General features: G+C 38.6%; 1 protein-coding gene and 2 pseudogenes across 1 annotated transcript; 2 read left to right on the forward strand and 1 right to left on the reverse strand.

Annotated features, from left to right (window-relative positions):
- The first annotated feature begins 14,716 nt into the window (after positions 1–14,716).
- Positions 14,717–15,692, forward strand: LOC120768707 (annotated as a pseudogene).
- A 257-nt stretch (positions 15,693–15,949) lies between these two features.
- LOC120769376 lies at positions 15,950–17,040 on the reverse strand. Its single transcript, XM_040096344.1, has 5 exons — positions 16,894–17,040; positions 16,642–16,830; positions 16,504–16,572; positions 16,196–16,439; positions 15,950–16,133 (listed from the first exon to the last, which is right to left on the reverse strand). The coding sequence occupies exons 2-5, from the start codon at positions 16,717–16,719 to the stop codon at positions 16,120–16,122; spliced, it is 405 nt and encodes a 134-aa protein (XP_039952278.1). The 5' UTR covers positions 16,720–16,830; positions 16,894–17,040; the 3' UTR covers positions 15,950–16,119.
- Positions 17,041–19,463: 2,423 nt separating this feature from the next.
- LOC120769831 lies at positions 19,464–19,665 on the forward strand (annotated as a pseudogene).
- Positions 19,666–21,250: the final 1,585 nt, after the last annotated feature.

A 21,250-nucleotide genomic window follows, 5' to 3' on the forward strand; every position in this document is an offset into this window, starting at 1 on the left:
TTGCTTTTCGTTTATATTTTATTCCATTTTGACAGCGAAAAATGTGTACAAAACACACCTCTCACACAGAGAACATAAACAAATTCTTTATGTTCTTGTCTCACATGCCCAAGAATATAAAGAGACATAAATACTTATATGTATGCACGCTACTTATGATGCTCCCAACAACACCATTGTGAAATTTTCATGCTTAAATTTTTCTTTCAACTTGGGATCATGAGGGCAGTCTTCCGAGGACTAACTAATTAACCTTCTCCACTTTGTTTGAGCTGTCATAAAGGAAAAACGGCCGTGCTTTTTCAAAAACACACAATTTTATATTTAGGCGTAAAATCACTTTTCTGGTAGCACACTTTTAACAATCCATATTGAGTTGCGTTATAGCATTTATATCATATTTTTAAGCTAATTAACCTATTCAGTGTTATCGGTGTGGTCAGTAGGGTAATCTTTTTCAAATTTTTTTTTTTTGCATTTTCTGTTCCCTTATATTTAGAACTAATGTAGAAACTCACTTTACCATTGGAAGGTTTCGAAAAAGGTCTAAAAATAACAATAAGGGGCATGCCAGTTTTTCAATGTTTATGTCCATTTTGTAAGCTTTTTCTGCACTTCAAATTTCAAACGCGTTTTTCTCAAAATACACTTTTTTAAACTGGCGGACATGATTCCGGTCGAACTACTCAACAGATTTGCTTAAGTTTTTTTTAATGTTCACAAAACGCCTGGCTATCGTGCCGGTATTTATTGACAATGTTATGACAAAATTTATGTAAAAAACATGGGGAAAATTAAAAAAAAAAAGTTAATTACTTTTTTATTTATCAACATTTTTTTATGATTCTAGTAGGGACGATAACCCTACACGTACTTTTTAAGAATAATTTGGGTTGTTGTGTGTCAGGTGATCCAAATATGAGAAATCGCATCCGCCAGTGAAAAAACGCATCTCATTCACCCAGCCATTTCTCCGACAGATGTCATCAAAAAATTCCGAAAAAATTTGTTTATACACTCCACGGTATACCTCATGATATGTGAAAAAAGTTCTAGTGTAGAATAAAAAAACAAAAAACAGGACAGATTACCCTACTGACCCCTTAAATATTTCTCTATATATTTTCTTGTAACTTGTTCATACATATTAAGCAATCGATACCGAGTCGCGTAAAACATTATCTCCACTTATTCAAGCAAATTAACGTTATTAGAGTTGTCAATTGGAAAAATTCTTTCTTACTTAGGTGTAAAATCGATTTTATAGTACATTCTCATTTAGCAATCGATACCAAGTTGCGTAAAAACATGAAATTCACATATTCAAGCTAATTAAGCTTCTTTTTGTGATCGGAGTTATATTAAAGCAATAACGGGTGTTCGTTTTGAAAAATATTATATTTAGGTGCAAAATCGATTTTCTAATATATGCACATTTAGTAATTCATAACAAGTTGCGTGAAAACATTAATTTCACATATTCAAACTCATTAACGTTATTTGAGTTATCAAAAAGCTATAACGGCAGTACATTTGGAAAATTTTTTTTTGGATGGTTAAGGTATCATTACAATTCATGTGTGAAAGTAGATATCTTCCGAGTTAGTTTAGTTTAATATTACCGATTTTAAGTCTCATAAAAACACGTTGCTGGTGTTTTGTCTTAAAATTCGATTTGCTGCCATGTTGTTGATATAACTGATGCATTGTTTTATAATGAGTATTAATTTTATTCATAATTTGAAACACGTTTTTTAATGAATTTTTCGAGCCACCTTTTATATTTTTTTCGGCGTAGTTGTTGATTAAAAAAGTTAGATGATTAAGTGCATATTTGCAAATTGATTGGCGTTTTCGTTACCGGTAATGTTTACATGGGTTGGCGTATATACAATTTTTATGTTTTTCCTCATATGAGAATCTCTTTGACCTTACGTGTGAGAATATCGCTAATATTCGCCGATTTTAAAGCGTTTATTGATGTGAGACTGTCGGTGCATATTATCAGCCAATTTACCTTCTTTATGTTATAAATCCATAACGGCAGTGCATTTGGACAAATTCCACAATCTTATATAAAGGCGTAAAACCGATTTTCTAGTATAAACACACTTAGTAATAGATATTGAGTTGCGTTATAATATTCGTATCACATATCCAAGCTAGTTGCACTTCTTCATGTTATAGGAATTGTCATAAAGCCCACAGTACATTTTGAAAATTTCCCCGACCTTATATTTAGATTTAAGTCGGGTTTCTTGTAACTTTTATATACGAGTACACACATTTAGCTTTCGATACCAAGTTGCGTGAACAAATTCACTTCACATATTCAGGCGAATTGACCTTCTTCACTTTGTTGGATCTGTCATAAAGTTAAAACAGCAGTCTTTTTTGAAAAAATCACAATTTTATATTTAGGTGTAAAAACACTTTTCTAGTAGTATACTTTTAGCATTCCATATTGAGTTGCGTTATAACATTTATATCACATATTCAAGCTAATTAAACTATTTCATGTTATGGGAGTGGTTGTATCCTCACATATTCAAACTAATTAGCGTTTTTTATGGTATTGTAAAGCCACAACAACAGTGCATACACATTAAGCAACCAATATCGAGTCGCCTAAAACATTATTTTCACTTATTAATGTTAATTAGAGTTCTTTACGTTTCTAGAGTTGTCATAAGCTATAACGGTAGTGCATTTGGAAAAATTCCACAAATTTATATTTAAGTGTACAGTATATGCACATTTCAATTAATATCGAGTTATGTGAAAACATGACCTTCACATATTCAAGATAATTAAGCTTCTTCTTGTTATCGGAGTGGTCATAAATGTTGTTATATGTGAGCGTAAAATTGATTTTTAGTATATACTTATTTCGCAAACGATACCGAGTTGCATGAAAACATTAACTTCACATAATGAAGCCAATTAACCTTCATCATGTTATTGGAATTGTCGCAAAGTCATTACGGCAATACATTTGGAAAAATTTCATAATCTTAGATTTATGTTTAAAGTCGATTTTCTGGTAACAATCGATCTTGAATAGCGTACAAGCACCGTCTTCATGTTATTGGAATTGTCGCAAAGCCATACCAGCAATGCATTTGGGAAAATTTCACAATTTTATATTCATGTTCGATGTCGATTTTCTTCTAACTTGTATATACACATTTATGAATCGATATGGAGTTGCGTAAAAAAAGTAATTGCACATATTCAAACCAATTAACTTTCTTCACTTTATTGGAGCTGTCATAAAGGGAACACGTAGGTTTAACATATTCAAGCAAATTAAGCTTCTTCACGTAATTTGAGTTGTTATAAAGTTATAACAACATTTGGAAAAATTACGTGAACATATTAATTTCACATATTCAAGCCAAGTAACCTTCTTTGTTTTGTGGGAGTTGTCTCAAAGCCATAACGGTTTACAGTCGATTTTCTTGTGACTTGTAAATACACATTAAGCAATCGAACTCGAATCTCGTACAAGCATAAACTTCACACATTCAAGCTAATTAACATTATTTACATAATTGGAGTTGTCATAAAGTTATAACAGCATTTGGAAAATTTTAAAATTTTGTATTTAGTTTTAAGGTCGATTTCCTTGCAACTTGTATATACACATTAAGTAATCAATATCGAGTTACGTGAAAGCATTAACTTTATATCGGGTGATTTTTTAAGAGCTTGATAACTTTTAAAAAAAAAAAAACGCATAAAATTTGCAAAATCTCATCGGTTCTTTATTTGAAACGTTAGATTGGTTCATGACATTTACTTTTTGAAGATAATTTCATTTAAATGTTGACCGCGGCTGCGTCTTAGGTGGTCCATTCGGAAAGTCCAATTTTGGGCAACTTTTTCGAGCATTTCGGCCGGAATAGCCCGAATTTCTTCGAAATGTTGTCTTCCAAAGCTGGAATAGTTGCTGGCTTATTTCTGTAGACTTTAGACTTGACGTAGCCCCACAAAAATAGTCTAAAGGCGTTAAATCGCATGATCTTGGTGGCCAACTTACGGGTCCATTTCTTGAGATGAATTGTTCTCCGAAGTTTTCCCTCAAAATGGCCATAGAATCGCGAGCTGTGTGGCATGTAGCGCCATCTTGTTGAAACCACATGTCAACCAAGTTCAGTTCTTCCATTTTTGGCAACAAAAAGTTTGTTAGCATCGAACGATAGCGATCGCCATTCACCGTAACGTTGCGTCCAACAGCATCTTTGAAAAAATACGGTCCAATGATTCCACCAGCGTACAAACCACACCAAACAGTGCATTTTTCGGGATGCATGGGCAGTTCTTGAACGGCTTCTGGTTGCTCTTCACCCCAAATGCGGCAATTTTGCTTATTTACGTAGCCATTCAACCAGAAATGAGCCTCATCGCTGAACAAAATTTGTCGATAAAATATTCCGGCCGAAATGCTCGAAAAAGTTGCCCAAAATTGGACTTTCCGAATGGACCACCTAAGACGCAGCCGCGGTCAACATTTAAATGAAATTATCTTCAAAAAGTAAATGTCATGAAACAATCTAACGTTTCAAATAAATAACCGATGAGATTTTGCAAATTTTATGCGTTTTTTTTTTAAAAAAAAGTTATCAAGCTCTTAAAAAATCACCCGATATTATGTTAAGACAACTCTAACAAATAATTTCGACCAAATTAGTTATCACAAAAACGGTACTCACAGACGTTTTTTTAGATCATTAAAAGAGAAATAATTCTTTCATAAATAACTTTAGTGTATCCATATCAACCAACTTTGAAAAAAATATTTAAACGAGTCATACATACTTAGCGTGAAATGCCATCACACAGTTTCCTTATACCGAGCAGCAGTCCAAGTCGAATAGAAAATCGTTGGGCTGTGTGTTGTTATTGCAGATTTTCGACGTCGAACTTTTTTTGTCTTTTTTGACGTGCGTTTTTTGCTGCACTTAGGCGGGTGCGTATCTTAAACACTGAAGACGTGTCTTCCGTCTATCACAACATGATCGATCTGGTTGGTGGCCACTCCCAAGTGAATGGCAATCAGAGAACTTTCCTCACTTGCGTGAACTTCTACACATGGCTCTTACTGTTCTTCTATTGATCCTTGTCTGGAGCGCTTGCGGAAGTCCTTGAAGTTAATAACTTTCCCCACTTGCGTGAACTTCTACACATGGCTCTTACTGTTCTTCTATTGATCCTTGTCTGGAGCGCTTGCGGAAGTCCTTGAAGCTGTCACTGCACTGCTAAATATTCTGCTTGAAGACTGTTGCTGAATTGTCTATTATATTATTAACTTGAACCTATCGATTTTTTCGATATTTTTTATAGTATCATTGTAAATATTACAGCATTTAAATTAACGTACTAAATCACGCTTGGAGCTCTTTTAATTTTACTCAATAAGTTTTTGAGTTAATTGAAATTATACCACAAATATATGTGAATCGAGGAATTCGTTGCCACCGTTCAAGATCGCTAATAAAAATTTAAAACAATGAAAATCAACGAAAATGCGAAATTTTAATTTATTTCTTGAAACGTTGCCTCAAATTTGAGATCTGATAGTTAGCAGGTCACAAAACTAAAAAGAACTCTTGTCTGCCATTTTTAATATACTGAATAGAGATCATCATAGATATTAATCGATTGTCGTTTTTTTTTTATATTTTGTAAGCAACTCAAACACGAAAAGGTTAAACATAAATCAATTTTACATAAATTTCATAAATATTATGAAACAAAGTCAACATATTTTTTTATTTTTATTGATAATTATGTTTTTTGACTATGTTATAAAAAATTTAATATTTATTATCGACATATTTATTTTCTTTCAAGTGTAAAAACATCTCTGAATAATTAAATGTAATAGATTTTGTGACTGTCATTTACAGAATAGCAAAATCGTCTCAAGTCTCAAAAATTATCTCTAAATTAAAATCTCAAATTTAGAGACTTGAGACTGTATCACTGTAATCTCTAAGTCTTCACCGTGACTTTTGTGAGGTAAGCAAAAAAATAGTATTGTGTTTTAGAGCCCTTATAGGAAATGTTACCATTATGTATTTTTGTTTCTTTAATGAATAATGAGCTGATTTGCATAACTACATTTCTCGTTCGCGGTCGAAGACTGAAGCCATTATCAACAGTGTTTTGGCTCCCCATTCTGTAAAATACTTGAAAGAAATCCCTCTTTTAGCATCACTACAGATGCTTCTAATCATGGAAATCACAAACTTTTCCTTTTAGTTGCTCAGTATTTCGATTACAAAATAAAATGATATCCAAGTTAAGTTATTAGAAACTAAAAATGAAACAGCCGCCACTGTAACCAATTTAATTAGTGGAGTAACGAGCGTAACCGCCCCTCAGTTGAGACCGTTAAGAATAATGTACTACGTGTCATAAAGCGTCGTAAAATAAAAAAACATAAATTTTTATACCCGTTTAAAAAATTTTTTAATTATTGCTTTGCATACTAAACTAAGTTTACGCAAATACAACTCTGAACGCTATGTTTTCGGATCGTTATATAATAACATATTCTTCTTCTTCTTAATTGGCGTAGACACCGCTTACGCGATTATAGCCGAGTTAACAACAGCGCGCCAGTCATTTCTTCGTTTCGCTACGTGGCGCCAATTGGATATTCCAAGCGAAGTTAGGTCCTTCTCCACTTGGTCCTTCCAACGGAGTGGAGGTCTTCCTCTTCCTCTGCTTCCCCCGGCGGGTACTGCGTCGAATACTTTCAGAGCTGGAGTATTTTCATCCATCCGGACAACATGACCTAGCCAGCGTAGCCGCTGTCCTGCGTTGGATTTCCAGGCTGACATTGTTGGTGGTGTTAATGCTGGTTCCTAAATAGACGAAATTATCTACAACTTCAAAGTTATGACTGTCAACAGTGACGTGAGAGCGAAGTCGCGAGTGCGACGACTGTTTCTTTGATGACAGGAGATATTTCGTTTTGCCCTTGTTCACCGCCAGACCCATTTTCTGTACTTCCTTGTCCAGCCTGGAGAAAGCAGAACTAACGGCGCGGGTGTTGAGGCCGATGATATCAATATCATCGGCATACGCCAGCAGCTGTACACTCTTATAGAAGATGGTGCCTTCTCTATTTAGTTCTGCAGCTCGAACTATTTTCTCCAGAAGCAGGTTGAAGAAGTCGCACGATAGGGAGTCACCTTGTCTGAAACCTCGTTTGGTATCGAACGGCTCGGAGAGGTTCTTTCTGATCCTGACGGAGCTTTTGGTGTTACTCAACGTCAGTTTACACAGCCGTATTAGTTTTGCGGGGATACCAAATTCAGACATCACGGCATAAAGACAGCTCCTTTTCGTGCTGTCGAAAGCAGCTTTGAAATCGAAGAAGAGGTGGTGTGTGCCGATTCTTCTTTCACGAGACTTTTCCAAGATTTGGCGCATGGTGAATATCTGGTCGGTTGTTGATTTTCCAGGTCTGAAGCCACACTGATAAGGTCCAATCAGTTTGTTGACGGTGGGCCTTAATCTTTCACACAATACGCTCGATAGAACCCTGTACGCGATGATGTGGAGGCTTATGTCAGGTAGTTGGCGCAGATTGTGGGGTCTCCCTTTTTGTGGATAGAGCAGAGCACACTTAAATTCCAATCATTGGGCATGCTTTCGTTCGATCATATTCTACAAAGAAGCAGACGCATGCTCCTTATCAGTTCTTTGCCGGCGTGTTTGAATAGCTCGGCTGGCAATCCGTCGGCCCCTGCCGCTTTGTTGTTCTTCAGGCGGGCAAATGCTATTCGAACTTCTTCATGGTCGGGTAATGGAACGTCTGCTCCATCGTCATCGATTGGGGAATCGGGTTCGCCTTCTCCTGGTGTTGTGCGTTCATTGCCATTCAGCAGGCTGGAGAAGTGTTCCCTCCATAATTTAAGTATGCTCTGGGCATCAGAGACTAGATCACCTTTGGGGGTTCTACAAGAGTATGCTCCGGTCTTGAAACCTTCTGTAAGCCGCCGCATTTTTTCGTAGAATTTTCGAGCATTACCCCTGTCGGCCAGCTTATCAAGCTCTTCGTACTCACGCATTTTGGCCTCTTTCTTCTTCTGTCTACAAATGCGTCTCGCTTCCCTCTTCAATTCTCGGTATCTATCCCATCCCGCACGTGTTGTGGTCGATCGTAACGTTGCGAGGTAGGCAGCCTCTTTTCTCTTCGCTGCGACACGCCACTCCTCGTCGTACCAGCTGTTCTTTTGCACTTTCCGAAAGCTTGCAGCTGTACGTAAGGAGTTTGAAATGCCGTCCCTACTTTTTGAAGATAATTTCATTTAAATGTTGACCGCGGCTGCGTCTTAGGTGGTCCATTCGGAAAGTCCAATTTTGGGCAACTTTTTCGAGCATTTCGGCCGGAATAGCCCGAAGTTCTTCGGAAATGTTGTCTTCCAAAGCTGGAATAGTTGCTGGCTTATTTCTGTAGACTTTAGACTTGACGTAGCCCCACAAAAAATAGTCTAAAGGCGTTAAATCGCATGATCTTGGTGGCCAACTGCCCATGCATCCCGAAAAATGCACTGTTTGGTGTGGTTTGTACGCTGGTGGAATCATTGGACCGTATTTTTTCAAAGATGCTGTTGGACGCAACGTTACGGTGAATGGCGATCGCTATCGTTCGATGCTAACAAACTTTTTGTTGCCAAAAATGGAAGAACTGAACTTGGTTGACATGTGGTTTCAACAAGATGGCGCTACATGCCACACAGCTCGCGATTCTATGGCCATTTTGAGGGAAAACTTCGGAGAACAATTCATCTCAAGAAATGGACCCGTAAGTTGGCCACCAAGATCATGCGATTTAACGCCTTTAGACTATTTTTTGTGGGGCTACGTCAAGTCTAAAGTCTACAGAAATAAGCCAGCAACTATTCCAGCTTTGGAAGACAACATTTCCGAAGAAATTCGGGCTATTCCGGCCGAAATGCTCGAAAAAGTTGCCCAAAATTGGACTTTCCGAATGGACCACCTAAGACGCAGCCGCGGTCAACATTTAAATGAAATTATCTTCAAAAAGTAAATGTCATGAACCAATCTAACGTTTCAAATAAAGAACCGATGAGATTTTGCAAATTTTATGCGTTTTTTTTTTTAAAAAAGTTATCAAGCTCTTAAAAAATCACCCGATACTTGGTTAAGTACATACATATGTATAAGGGGTCTTGATGCAAATTTCGCAAGTAGATACTGGAACTTTTACATATTTTTTCTCGGGGTAGTTTTGTGTTATAACACAACGGTATGCATTTACCGGCAATCACTAATCTGTTATATACAGTACCAAACTGCTTTGTTAGCGATTTTCGGTTTTTACCGGAAAATAAACCGAACTCCGAAAACAGTTTGGTAACGGTTTTCACTTATTTTTCGACCTGAATTTTGGTCTGTAGTGCGTTTCTGTAAGGAATCAACAATATACTCGATTATAGTGACGTCATTTCGATTCGATCCAAATTAGTCGATTGATCGAGAACGAGTGTTTCTGTAAGCATAAGTCGACAAAATATGAAACAGTGAGAAGTCTATCGAATCGGACTGACAACTTTATGTTTGAGAAACTATTATTGAGAAAAGTAAGCATTATAGAAATGTGTGCACAAATATTTAATTCTAGGTAGGTAGGTAGGAGTGCAGCCCTATCGGGCTCAATTAGCACTTGATGTGCCATTTTGATACACTATTCGTAGAAACTCCTGTATCTGCTATTACGTTTCACCTTCTCTCTCAAACCATTTTGAGGTTTCGATGAAACTACTTATGTCCGATATGCTTTTGGTGGAAATCCATTCAAGGTTTGGTGCTTGGTGGATTCCGAGTGTTTTGTGTCGGATCTGTGCTAGAGCTGGGCATTCGCAGAGAAAGTGGAAGATTGTTTCCTTGTTCCCTGCTACTCCGCAGCCACGGCAGATGTCGTTGTAGGGCAATCCCATTTTGGACGCATGTTCCCCAAATGGCCAGTGCCCTGTTGTGGTAGCTGTTATTCTGTAAATACTTTTTCTTGACCTATTTAATAAGTCATTGGTTCTTTTCCTGTCATATGTCGGCCATAATTGTTTAGTTATGACGCATTTTGTAATGTTTTTCCACCTGTTGTTTGCTATTTGCTGAGATAGTCTATTGATCTCTCCTTTTATCGATCCAAGCGGTCTTGGTATTAGCTCCGCCATGGATTCATTGAGGAAAGCTCCTGCCTTTGCCAACTCGTCTGCTTTTTCGTTACCGAAAATGTTCCTGTGGCCGGGAACCCAGATCAAATTTAGCTGGAGCTTGTCTTTTATTGAGCTTAGTGCTCTCTTGCAGTTGTGAACTGTACTGGAATTTGTCATGGGTGAAGACAATGCCAGGAGGGCCGCCTGGCTGTCCGTAAATATAGTTGCTTTATGTATATTCCCGTGGTTTTCTAATAGAACTTCGCATTCTTTTTCTATGCCTAGTGCTTCTGCTTGGAAGATGCTAGCCGAGTTCGGTAGACGTATAGAGAGAGATATGCCTAGATCAGCGGAGAATACCCCCGTGCCTACTCCACAGTCCATTTTGGACCCGTCGGTATAGATTGAGGTGGTATCTTCCTCTACCATTGAACCTCTTCTCCATTCTCGTCTAGATGGTATTCTCACCTGGAAGTGTCTATTGAAATCCAGCTTTGGGAGAATGTAGTCGGATTTATTAATAGTGAACTTCTTTAGAATTACACTATGTCCGTAGTTCTGCTGATTCCAACCTCCCAATTCTTTTATTCTTATCGCCGCAATAGCTGCTGTTTTGTGAATAAAAATGTCCATTGGTAGTTGATGCAGGATCACATTGAGCGCATCAGTCGGGCATGACCTGATTGCACCCGTAACACCCGCACATGCTGCTCTTTGTATTCCATTTAATTTTCTAATATTGTATTATTTGTTTAGCGCTGGCCACCATACCAGAGCTCCATATGTAAGTATAGGTCTTATGACAGCCGTATACATCCACATGATTATACTTGGTTTAAGGCCCCAATTCTTGTTGACGATTTTCTTACAAGTATAGTAGGCCATGTATGCTTTGTTTATTCTTTTTTCTATATTTATTTTCCAGGACAGTTTGGTGTCAATCTCCACCCCTAAGTATTTAGCTGTGGGGGATAGAGTGAGTGTAGTACCGTTTAGTACCGGAAGTTGAAACTGAGGTATTTTGGTTCTGCTAGTGAATAGCATCAGTTCTGTTTTGTTCGGGTTAACTCCTAGACCATTGTTTTTAGCCCATCGGTTTAACCTACGAAGTGCTCTTTCCATAATCTCGCTGACTGTTGAAGGAAAACATGCCTGAGACCAACAAAACTATATCGTCTGCATACGCTACTGCTTTCACTCCTCCACCGTTTAGTTGGAGTAGTATTTCGTTCAGCGCTGCAACCCATAGAAGCGGAGAGAGGACCCCCCCTTGAGGCGTTCCTCTACTCACATAGCTTGTTTGTGTTGCAGCGCCGTTTGAAGCTATAATCTTCCTATTCTCAAGCATCGATAGTATCCATCTGCACACAGTGTCATCTATCCCACCATGTGCCAGAGAATTAATTATCGCATTTACTTCTATGTTGTTGAAGGCGCCCTCTATGTCTAGAAATGCAGCCATCGTGTATTGTTTGTGATGTAGTGATTTTTCAATTACACTTATCACCTCGTGAAGGGCGGTTTCGGTTGATCGGCCCTTTATGTACGCATGTTGGGACTTCGATAACTTCTCCGCCATTATTGTTCTTACGTGTAGATCTATTAGCCTTTCTAGTACCTTCAGCATAAAGGAGGTCTAAAATCCTTGGCATTCTCGTGTGTTCTTCTGCCTGGTTTTGGAAGGAACACAACTTTACTTCTTTCCAACTTCTTGGAATGTAAGATAGTTATATAGCTTTGTATATATTTTCTAGCCTTAGAACCATTGGTTCTACCAGTTTTTGCAGCATTATGGGCATAATCCCCTCAGGACCTGCCGCTTTATATGGTGCAAAACTATTTATGGCGTATTTGATTTTTCTTTTGTCTACTATTTGGCTTCGATACTCAGCTGCGTTCAGCGGTGGTACTGGTTGAACCCTCGTTGAAGGTATTTGCTGACTCCCGGGGAAGTGCGTTGTGATAAGTACCTCCAGAGACTCTTTTGCCGAGGAGGTCCAATCACTTCCCTCCGCCCTTATGTAGGCAGTATTAATATGATCTTTGGATAGCATTTTACTCAGCCTGGCGGCTTCTGTGCAACTTTCTATCGATGTACAGAAAGATCGCCATGAGTCCTTTTTAGCTTTCCTGACTGCTTTTTTGTATTCTTTCATACTGTCTTTATATGGCTGCCAGATTTTGGTTCTAAAACTCTCATTGAAAGCCTTCCTTAGTTGTGTTCTCAAATTCTTGAGTTCACTGTTCCACCAAGGAAGAGACTTTCTCTTTTTCAAAACTGTTAGCGGAGTAGATTTATTAAAAGTTGTGGTTAGGATTTTTTCCAACTCCCCTACTTCTAAATCTAATTCCTCAGGATTTCTGATGCTCTTATTGCCTCCCTTTTCAAGGCATTTTGTTGCGATACTGGTAAATTTTCCCCAAGCCGTTCTTCTAGGTTTCCGGTAAGTGAGAGGTGCACTGTATGTACATCTCGCGGATGCTGAAAAGTATCCAGGAGTGATCCGACATGGAAGGCTCATCGGATAACCTCCAGTTATCCACAACGAGACTGTCTGTGTCTGTTGATAGCGTAAGGTCAAGCACTTCCTCCCACCCCGGAAACCTATCCGAGCTTGGGAAAATAAAAGTTGGCTTATCGCCCGTGTTGCAAATACTTAGATTACTATTCAAAATATACTGCAAGAGTGACTCACCTCTGGTGTTTATACTGGAGCTACCCCATACGGTGTGCCTTGCGTTCGCATCACACCCTATTAGGACATCCTCCTTCCTGTTCTCCTCTACTAGTCTGGTGAGCGGGGCCGGTGGTATGTCTTCGTCATGGGCCAAGTAGGCCGAGACCAAGAAGAAGGGCTTTTCCTTCTGTTCCACCTTTACCACTGTGATATCTGCTGTGCTGTAATTAGGACAAAGAAATGCATTTATACTTTTATTGATAAGAATACATGCCCTAGGCATGTGTAAAACAGGTTATGGTTGCTGCTGTTGAGCCCTTTAATGGTATCTTCATTGACCCAGGGCTCCTGTACTAGGCTGATGTCGATGCCCCCCTCGCTCACGAGGGTTGTCAGATTCGCTGTAACACTTTTCGAGTGCTGCAGGTTTATCTGTACGCATCTTATGTTATTGGGCATCTCGGGTTTCTTCGATGCCCACATTCTTTAGCAACTGGCTGGCGTCGTCGACCTCTTCCGTGTCGTCTTCGTCAGCCGCTTTGTCGCCTTGGAATATTTTTAGTCTGGCTTTGCGGATTCCGAAGCTGATTTTGTAGTCAGTCTTCTTCAGAGCCTCAATGGACTCATCACAAATGGCCACTAGTACTGGCTTGCTTGCTTTATTCGGTTTTTCCTCCTTGATTAGCTGCCACTCATCTATACTAGGTATAGATTTGTTCTGCAGCTTAATGCACCGCAGGAGTTTTTCGCCTGGCTCCTCTAGAGGGGGTAACCAAATGCGAGCACGAGGTCTCTTCGGAATGTCCTTGGCGGGTATAAGCCTCAATTGAAGGCCTACGAAGGCGTTGCTAATTTTAGCAACACTACCCGTCAGGAAATTTAGCGAGGCCTTCTCCGCGCACTTGATGACCCTGTAGCCCCTGAGGAGTCAAACTCGAATGAGGACCCGCAGGATTGTCGAGTACATAGCTTAGCACCATACTCGACAATCTGACGTCGATCTCCACCCATCTCTCCTGTATTGTGCTCGGAGAGGAGGAATTTCCATTTATGATGGCCACCTGCAGGCTATCCCTGGCTACATCGCAGATGTGCCTTGCCGTTGTTGTGCTGTTGTGTTCACTTTCACTCCGCCTCGGTTTTTTGGGCTGAGTTTCGGGTACCTCTGTGATGGAGCGATTTCTCTTCTGAGAAGTGCTCTCTCGTTTGCTCTCTTCTTGAGGTTGTGATTGCTTCCTTTTCAGGTAGCCTTCATATTCCTCTACGATAGATTTGAGGCGCTTTGTTTCGGTCTCATCAACTGGGGTGCCGGCTGCCTGGTCTTTGGCTATCTTCCCTAGTATGAAGACTGCCCTCTGGTATCGGTTTTTCCTCAGCTGATTCTGGGATTTCTTGCGCTTCTTTCTGTTTTCTCCTTTAGCCGCCAGTGCACTTTGGTTGGTGCTCATGGCAGCCTTGGAGGTGGACGCTTCCACCCTTATATCAGGGGCTTTTACTGCTGTATCTACCGGTATACTTTGGTTGGTATGTCCGGTAGTACTCTTACTCGTCTCCTGGCTGGAGGCAAGTAGCTCTTCTTCTTCTTCGGATTCCGTAATAGGATTCCGATAGTTCATGTCCTTCGTCGTTGCTGTTGTCGTCAATTTGGTTGTTGTAGTTGATGTTGTTGTTGTTGCATTATTGTTTTCGTTCATGTTTGGTCCCACGAGTAATCCGGAAAGGGTTGGTCACTCGTCCGCAGAGACGGTATGCGGAGAGAAGGCTTTTAAACCTCCGACCTCGCCCGGGCATCGGATTATTAATTCTTATTAATAAATAAAAATTGATTGTGTTTCAGCTATGAGTTTATTGGTAAAAACGCTCGCCATACGGCATGACAGAAGGAATATGTTGCGAATACAAAGGCGGACTTTAAGGGACTCGACAGATCCATTCAGCATTCCCGAGCCGCGTTTTCTTGAGTTATTCCGCTTCAGCAGAACTGCAGTACGGGCACTCCTTGTGGAAATCGAGCCTTTTATGGACACAGCAGTAAGAAGTACATTTATTCCAAACTCCACTAGGTTGTGTGTAGCGCTGCATTACTATGCTACAGGATCATTTCTTAGGGACGTAGGTCAGGATTTTGTTTGCCCTATTAGTAAGACCATGGTAAGCCGCATAGTGCATCAAATTTCAGAGATTTTGCTAAATCATATGGCGCAACGTTACATCATTTTTCCAACTACCTTAGAGCAGCAGAATATTGTGAAGCAACGGCAAGTGAAGTGTTATAATCTTGAAGTTTAATGGTTATTTATAGCTGGCTTATATTTATGTTCACTTCCAGGTTCTTCACTGCTACTGGATTTCCTGGCATCTTAGGAGCGATTGACTGCACTCACGTCAAAATTAATAAGCCACCACTTGCAGTAGAACACTGCTACATTAATTGAAAAGGAAATTTTTAAAAAAATGTGCAATTAGTGTGCGACTTTGATTTAAATATCCTGGCGTGCTTTGCAAGATATGGGGGAAGTACGCCCGACGCCTACATATGGGAAAGCAGTACACTAAAGTCCCATATGCTGAATGAGTACACTGCAAATGGGTCCACAGGATGGTTGCGTGGAGACTCTGGATATCCGGTGCAGCCGTGGCTAATGACTCCATTCAGAAATGTAGAGAGTATTAGTCAGCAAAGCTAGAACGATTCTCACGCACGAGCTCGAAATTGTGTGGAACGCCTTAATGGAGTTTTAAAAAAATTATTTGGGTGCTTTTCCCAAGACCGTGGCCTAATGGTGAACCCCTCATTTGCAGGATCAAAAATTAATGCATGCTATACGCTACATAATATTCGAAAGAGATATAATTTTCCACTTCCTGAAGTTGATCCACTTGAAAATTCTCCTCATGGAGACAATGGTTCATTTCTTAACATTTTAAATGAATTTAAGAAACCACTCTTGTAGTTAATTCACAAACAGTGGTGTTCAGAAAAATATGAGGAACACTCCAAATGATACTGTTTGCAAATTATGTTTAACTCTTTATTTTTTGTAATATATATTATAATAACAGTCGATTGTAGTGAACATTACTGTCCTTCCGGGAATAGATTTCAATGCAACAACAATTGGAGAGCGACTATGTAACCCCGTTTGAAGCAGCTACTGCTATCGGTGTACATACGCAAAGCCTTGGCCCCAACCAATGAATATAATATTTAGAAAATATGAATATTTTGCTGTGCCTACTCCTTATGCAACAGTCGCTAGAAGAAAAGGAATATTTATGAGATTTAAAGAACGTACATATTTTATCGCAAATTGTTACCTCCCGTCATGGTTTCCAGCAGAGCTCTCAGTGTATCGTGAATTCCATTTAAAACACCCATGTGCTCCTCGTGTTGTCTCTCCAAAATCTCTTTCAGCTGCGCATGGTGATTTTCAATGAGACTGCTCGCCTCTTCCACACAGCTTTGGTTTGTGCGCTGTTTGGGTCGCTGTTTGTTTGGCACAACCTCAAGCATCTGACCCATTGCCTCCACTTCGAAGATGTCCAAACTGTCCGCGTTTGCCTAGAATTCCGAACGGATCACTAAACAGCTTAGTTTTTAGTTTTGTAATAAGTATGTTACTTACATCCAACCCAATGTTGGCAGTAGCATCACCCTCATCCTCAATGGTAACATCGACCATTTCAGCAGTTGTCTGCAATATACACCAATTTTATTACCACATTTATAATCACAACTTTAAATTTTGACAGACGTTACTCACCGACAAACCAATTTCGGGAGTGAGCCCATCACCGTCCACAATGTCCCTGGAAAAAAACTCCAGAATTTCCCGGTCCATGGCATCCAACGGTTTTGGACCGTCCTGCAACGGCAGGTTTCCAGTTCGTCTGGCGAACGCTCTGGGGGCATTGTGCAGCTTCTTGACTGCCGATTTCCAGTCTATCCAACACTAAAAAAAACCAACACACATATGTAAATTGTAATCAGATCCACAAGAATATTTTAGTTTTACCTTTTTCCACTGATTAGGGGACCTCTTCGTGCTCCTTCCTCGCGTTTGGTTTCATAAATTGGCCCCTTCCAACGCTGCGGTGCTGCTGCATTAAGTGCAGTAACCGCCTCGTTTGGCCATTCGTAACACGCTCCGACGTACTTCTCTGTAAAGAAAATGCATCAAATCTTTTTTAACTATTCATATATAATATATTAACAAAAATATACTTCCATTTGCTTTAAATTCAACCAATTCCATTTTGAATTTAACGAAAAATTTTTTTGTCATCACCTCAAATGGAAGTGAGAAAACCAATCGACAAAATTTCATTCAATTTGGTTACAGAAACACATTCAATCGAGCATTCCTACTGAAATGGAATGGAACATATCAGCTGACTATCGATTGAATCGAGTAATTATTTTACAGAAACACATTGAGTGAGAGTGACGTCAAATCGAGAATTTGAGTCGAGAACATCGCTCGAAATGGGTTACAGAAACGCACTACTGAACCGTAAATTTAAGTTTTAGATTCTAAATCATACATATGTATGTGAAAGTTATATATAAAATTGAAAGGAACGATACAACTCACTTTGGTTTCCGCCAGGGGCTTTTGGGGATAATATGAGTATATGCGCCTGTGCTCTTGCCTGCGCTTGTGCTTGCACTTGTGCCTGTGCGTCTTTCTCCAATCCTTGTGTTGGTGGTGTTGGGTTTTCCTTGTTCCTCTTTTGTTTCGATTTGGTTTTTGTTTTCACCTCACTGTGAAATTTGTTTGTTGTGTCAACTTCTTCAGTTTGCGCACCACAATTTGTCACCTCACTCTTTTTTGTTTTTTTTTTTTTTTGTTTCACCATACATACATGTGTATATGTATGTATTATATCTGTATTTAGTGTTTAGCACCGCACTTTTGTTCAATTTTTTCACACTTGGTTTGTGCACAGGTATTCACTTTTTTAACATACACAATATACGTACATATGTATATTAGATTTTGTATATAATTTTTATCTTTTTTTGAAGTTATACTTCTTATACGAGTTCGGAAAAGGTTGCGATAGATTCAGGTTGCGCAACCTTGCTCAATATGAATCTACGCAACCTTGTCTGCGAAGATGTTCGAGCAGCAAGCGAAGCGGTGACAATCGGCGATCGTTTGTTCGTTTCTTTCGGCACAGCTTGGCTTTTCTACCAACAACACAATGTTGCCATGCTTATGCTGTTGTTGTTGTTGTTGTTTTTGTAGAACAATGTTTCAATTTTTGGTTGGTGACATATTCAATTAAAAAATAAATTCCGTTGGGATTCGAACCTACGTACCTCCTACGTGCTCATCGTAACTTTTGAAACGCTTACCACCTAGACCACCATTGACACTTGTATTGCGTTGTCCTAGTTATGGGTTGGTTATGCATGAAAGAAATATACAATGGATCGCCGATTGTTACCTCTTTCCTTGCTGCTGCTGCGCATATGTATTAGAGCTCCCACTCCCGGAATGTTTTCGAATTCCCGGGATTTCGGGATATCGAAATTTCATTTCCCGGGATTCCCGGGAAAAACGGGAGAAAATAAAAATTGCTATTTATTGCTTATAAATTTAAAAAAATTAAATAATTTTTTTTATTTTCAATCAGTTACATAGATTCAATTAAGTATGCCCATGTTCTGGGGTTCTTCATAATAAAAAAATTATTATTTAATAATAATTATTATTTCTTATAAACTGAAAAAAATATATAATTCACTTTTTATTTCGAATCAGTTACATGAATTAAATTAAAAATATACCTATGTATTTGGTATTATATACACATATATTTTTTTGTCAAAAAACAAATAATAAAAATCACAGATCGATTTCTGTAGGAACTAATTTTAAATAGTATTTTAAAAATACAAGCGCATCCATTGTTTCATGGTTTAAACTATATCTGATTTTAGTGCAAATGCTTCCAGACACTGAAAAACAACGCTCGCATTCGACACTAGTTGGTGGTATTGTCTTTAAAAAATTACAAGGAACCTCCAGATTGCTGCCAAGCCCGCCACCCCCAAGAAGTAAATTTATTTCCTTTGGTACCGCTTCCTCTACTGATAATGAGACATCTCTTTTTAAAACGCGAGATTCTTTGACAGTTTCTTGCAACCTTTCCTTCAACGTTTTTTCCTTTTCATTTTCGATTATTTTTAAATCGATATCGCGATTCTCAACAAAAACCAGTGCTGTAACTTTGATCAAACAGTGTTGTAAAGTACTAAATTTTTACTAATTGTTTTTTGGCAATGTTCATCTATTGTAAATATAACTTTGTTTATGAAAAAATAATAATTAACAGTGTTTAAAAAAAAATGACAAAAATCCCGAATATCCCGGGAAATTGATTTTAAATCCCGGGAGGAGTTTTAAGTCCGGGAACCCGGGAGCCCGGGAGTGGGAGCTCTAATATGTGTGTTTGTGTTCTTGTTCATTATTGAAGTTATACTGCTTTTTCTTTCCTTTGTCTTTCATTTCTGCGATTTCTCAACTATTTTATGTGACCTTTTGTTGAAATACCCTGCGTTGGCCGTTGAAAAATTAAGACTATACTTTGCAGGATTATTTCTGTAGTTAGTCTTCATTTACTTTTTTGGAAATCGACCTGCGATGACGAGGTATATCGTTTTATCTGACAGCGTGAGGTTTAAGAAGTTCATTTCTAATTTTGTCTTGTGGCATATTAGAAATGATATTTCTTCGAAAATCGTTCGCTTACAACGGATAAAACGACTTCTGAGTGGTGATTTTAATGAATAAATTCCTTTTGGTGGAAATGCTCTGCGTTGGCCGTTGAAAAGTTAAGACTATACTTCTCAGGATCATTCATTCCTTTCATTTCTTAAAAGAAATTAATGACCTTTAGAAATATGCATATTGGCATTATTTCGTTGTCATTTCCATATTCGTAGCAATGGAATTTCTATGGCATAAGTAAAGTAATGGCCGCCGATTGTCACCTCGTGCCGCTGTAGCAGCTTCGCCTACAAACATGTATAAATATGTATGTATGTATACGTATGGTAGTGAATACATATCGACGCAGATTTTTGCGAGAAGCACCAGAAAATTGTGCAATTTATGATTTTTAGCTTTTGCCATCGTCGCGAAAACACGACTTGTTGGCAAAGGCATGCTCGGGGAGATAATAAATTATAATAAATTTATAAAATGTGAATTTAAGTTTTCTAGTTTTCTTTCATACAAAATGATATGCATTTCTTGGAATATCACTAAGAAGTATAACTTCATCCGCGCGTAGGGACTCCACGCACCCTTTTTTTCCAATTTAGTCACCACCGTTTTTTTTCACTATGTTATCACAGTATTTGCGTTGTTTGCAAATTTTTTCACACAGGTTGTTCCTTTTTTTCCCAATTTTTTCTCACCACCGCTTTCCTCTGTTTTTTTTCCACTTTTCTTTACACGTTGTTCCACCGGTTTTTTGTTTGTTTCCAATTTTTGTCCACAGTTTTTCACCATGTGAAGTTTTTTTTTTTTTGTTTTACACTACCGGGACCTTTTCTTGGTCACCAACGGTCAGTTGTTACTACCGTTTTCCACACTTTTTTCAGTTTTTTTTCCACTTTTTCACTTCTTTTTTTTTGTTTTTACTTATTACTATTAATAATTTTACCGCGTCTCCGCGTCTCCGCGTTACCGGTTATTATTATTATTTTTATATTTTTTTTTTAATTGGTTGATTTTGTTATTGCGTCACCACGTTACCGTGATTAATGCTTTTTTTTTTGTTCATTTCTCCACTGGTGCCGTCCGGAACGGCCCGAAGGACCATGAATAATTCTTTATGAAAATAAACTTCCGACACTCACCTTGTGACGAAATCGAAAATATTTAAAGTTGAAACTGTTGACTGCTAGCGTGTATGCGAACGGACCGAAAACAAAAGAGGCTCGGCCGTCCGCCAGTCCCTTTTGTTAATTGTGTTCTGGTGTCCTCGTGTGTGGTGTGAAAGTATGGTGTAGATGATGATGCGGTGGGCATCATGCCGATGTGTTGAGTATGGTGTGTGTAGTGTGGGGTGAAGATGTGGTGTGTATGTGTGGGGTGTAGCTGTGTTATATTAATAGGGGGGGCTCAGAAGCTCTTTTAGCCACTAGAAAATTAACGCTAATTCAAAACTAAATTATAAGAGAAAAGAATACATCAAATGAAACACGAAAAAATAATTAAGTATATAATATAAAAAGGTATTAATTATAAATACAAAAAATTAATCAAACACATACATTACTAATTATACGCTGACTTCAAGCCTAGATGTTTTGAAATGAGGATATTTCATTTTAACAAAGGGGAGAGTTAAGGA

Source organism: Bactrocera tryoni, chromosome 2 (assembly GCF_016617805.1).
Source record: "Bactrocera tryoni isolate S06 chromosome 2, CSIRO_BtryS06_freeze2, whole genome shotgun sequence".
Taxonomy (NCBI): Eukaryota; Metazoa; Arthropoda; class Insecta; order Diptera; family Tephritidae; genus Bactrocera; species Bactrocera tryoni.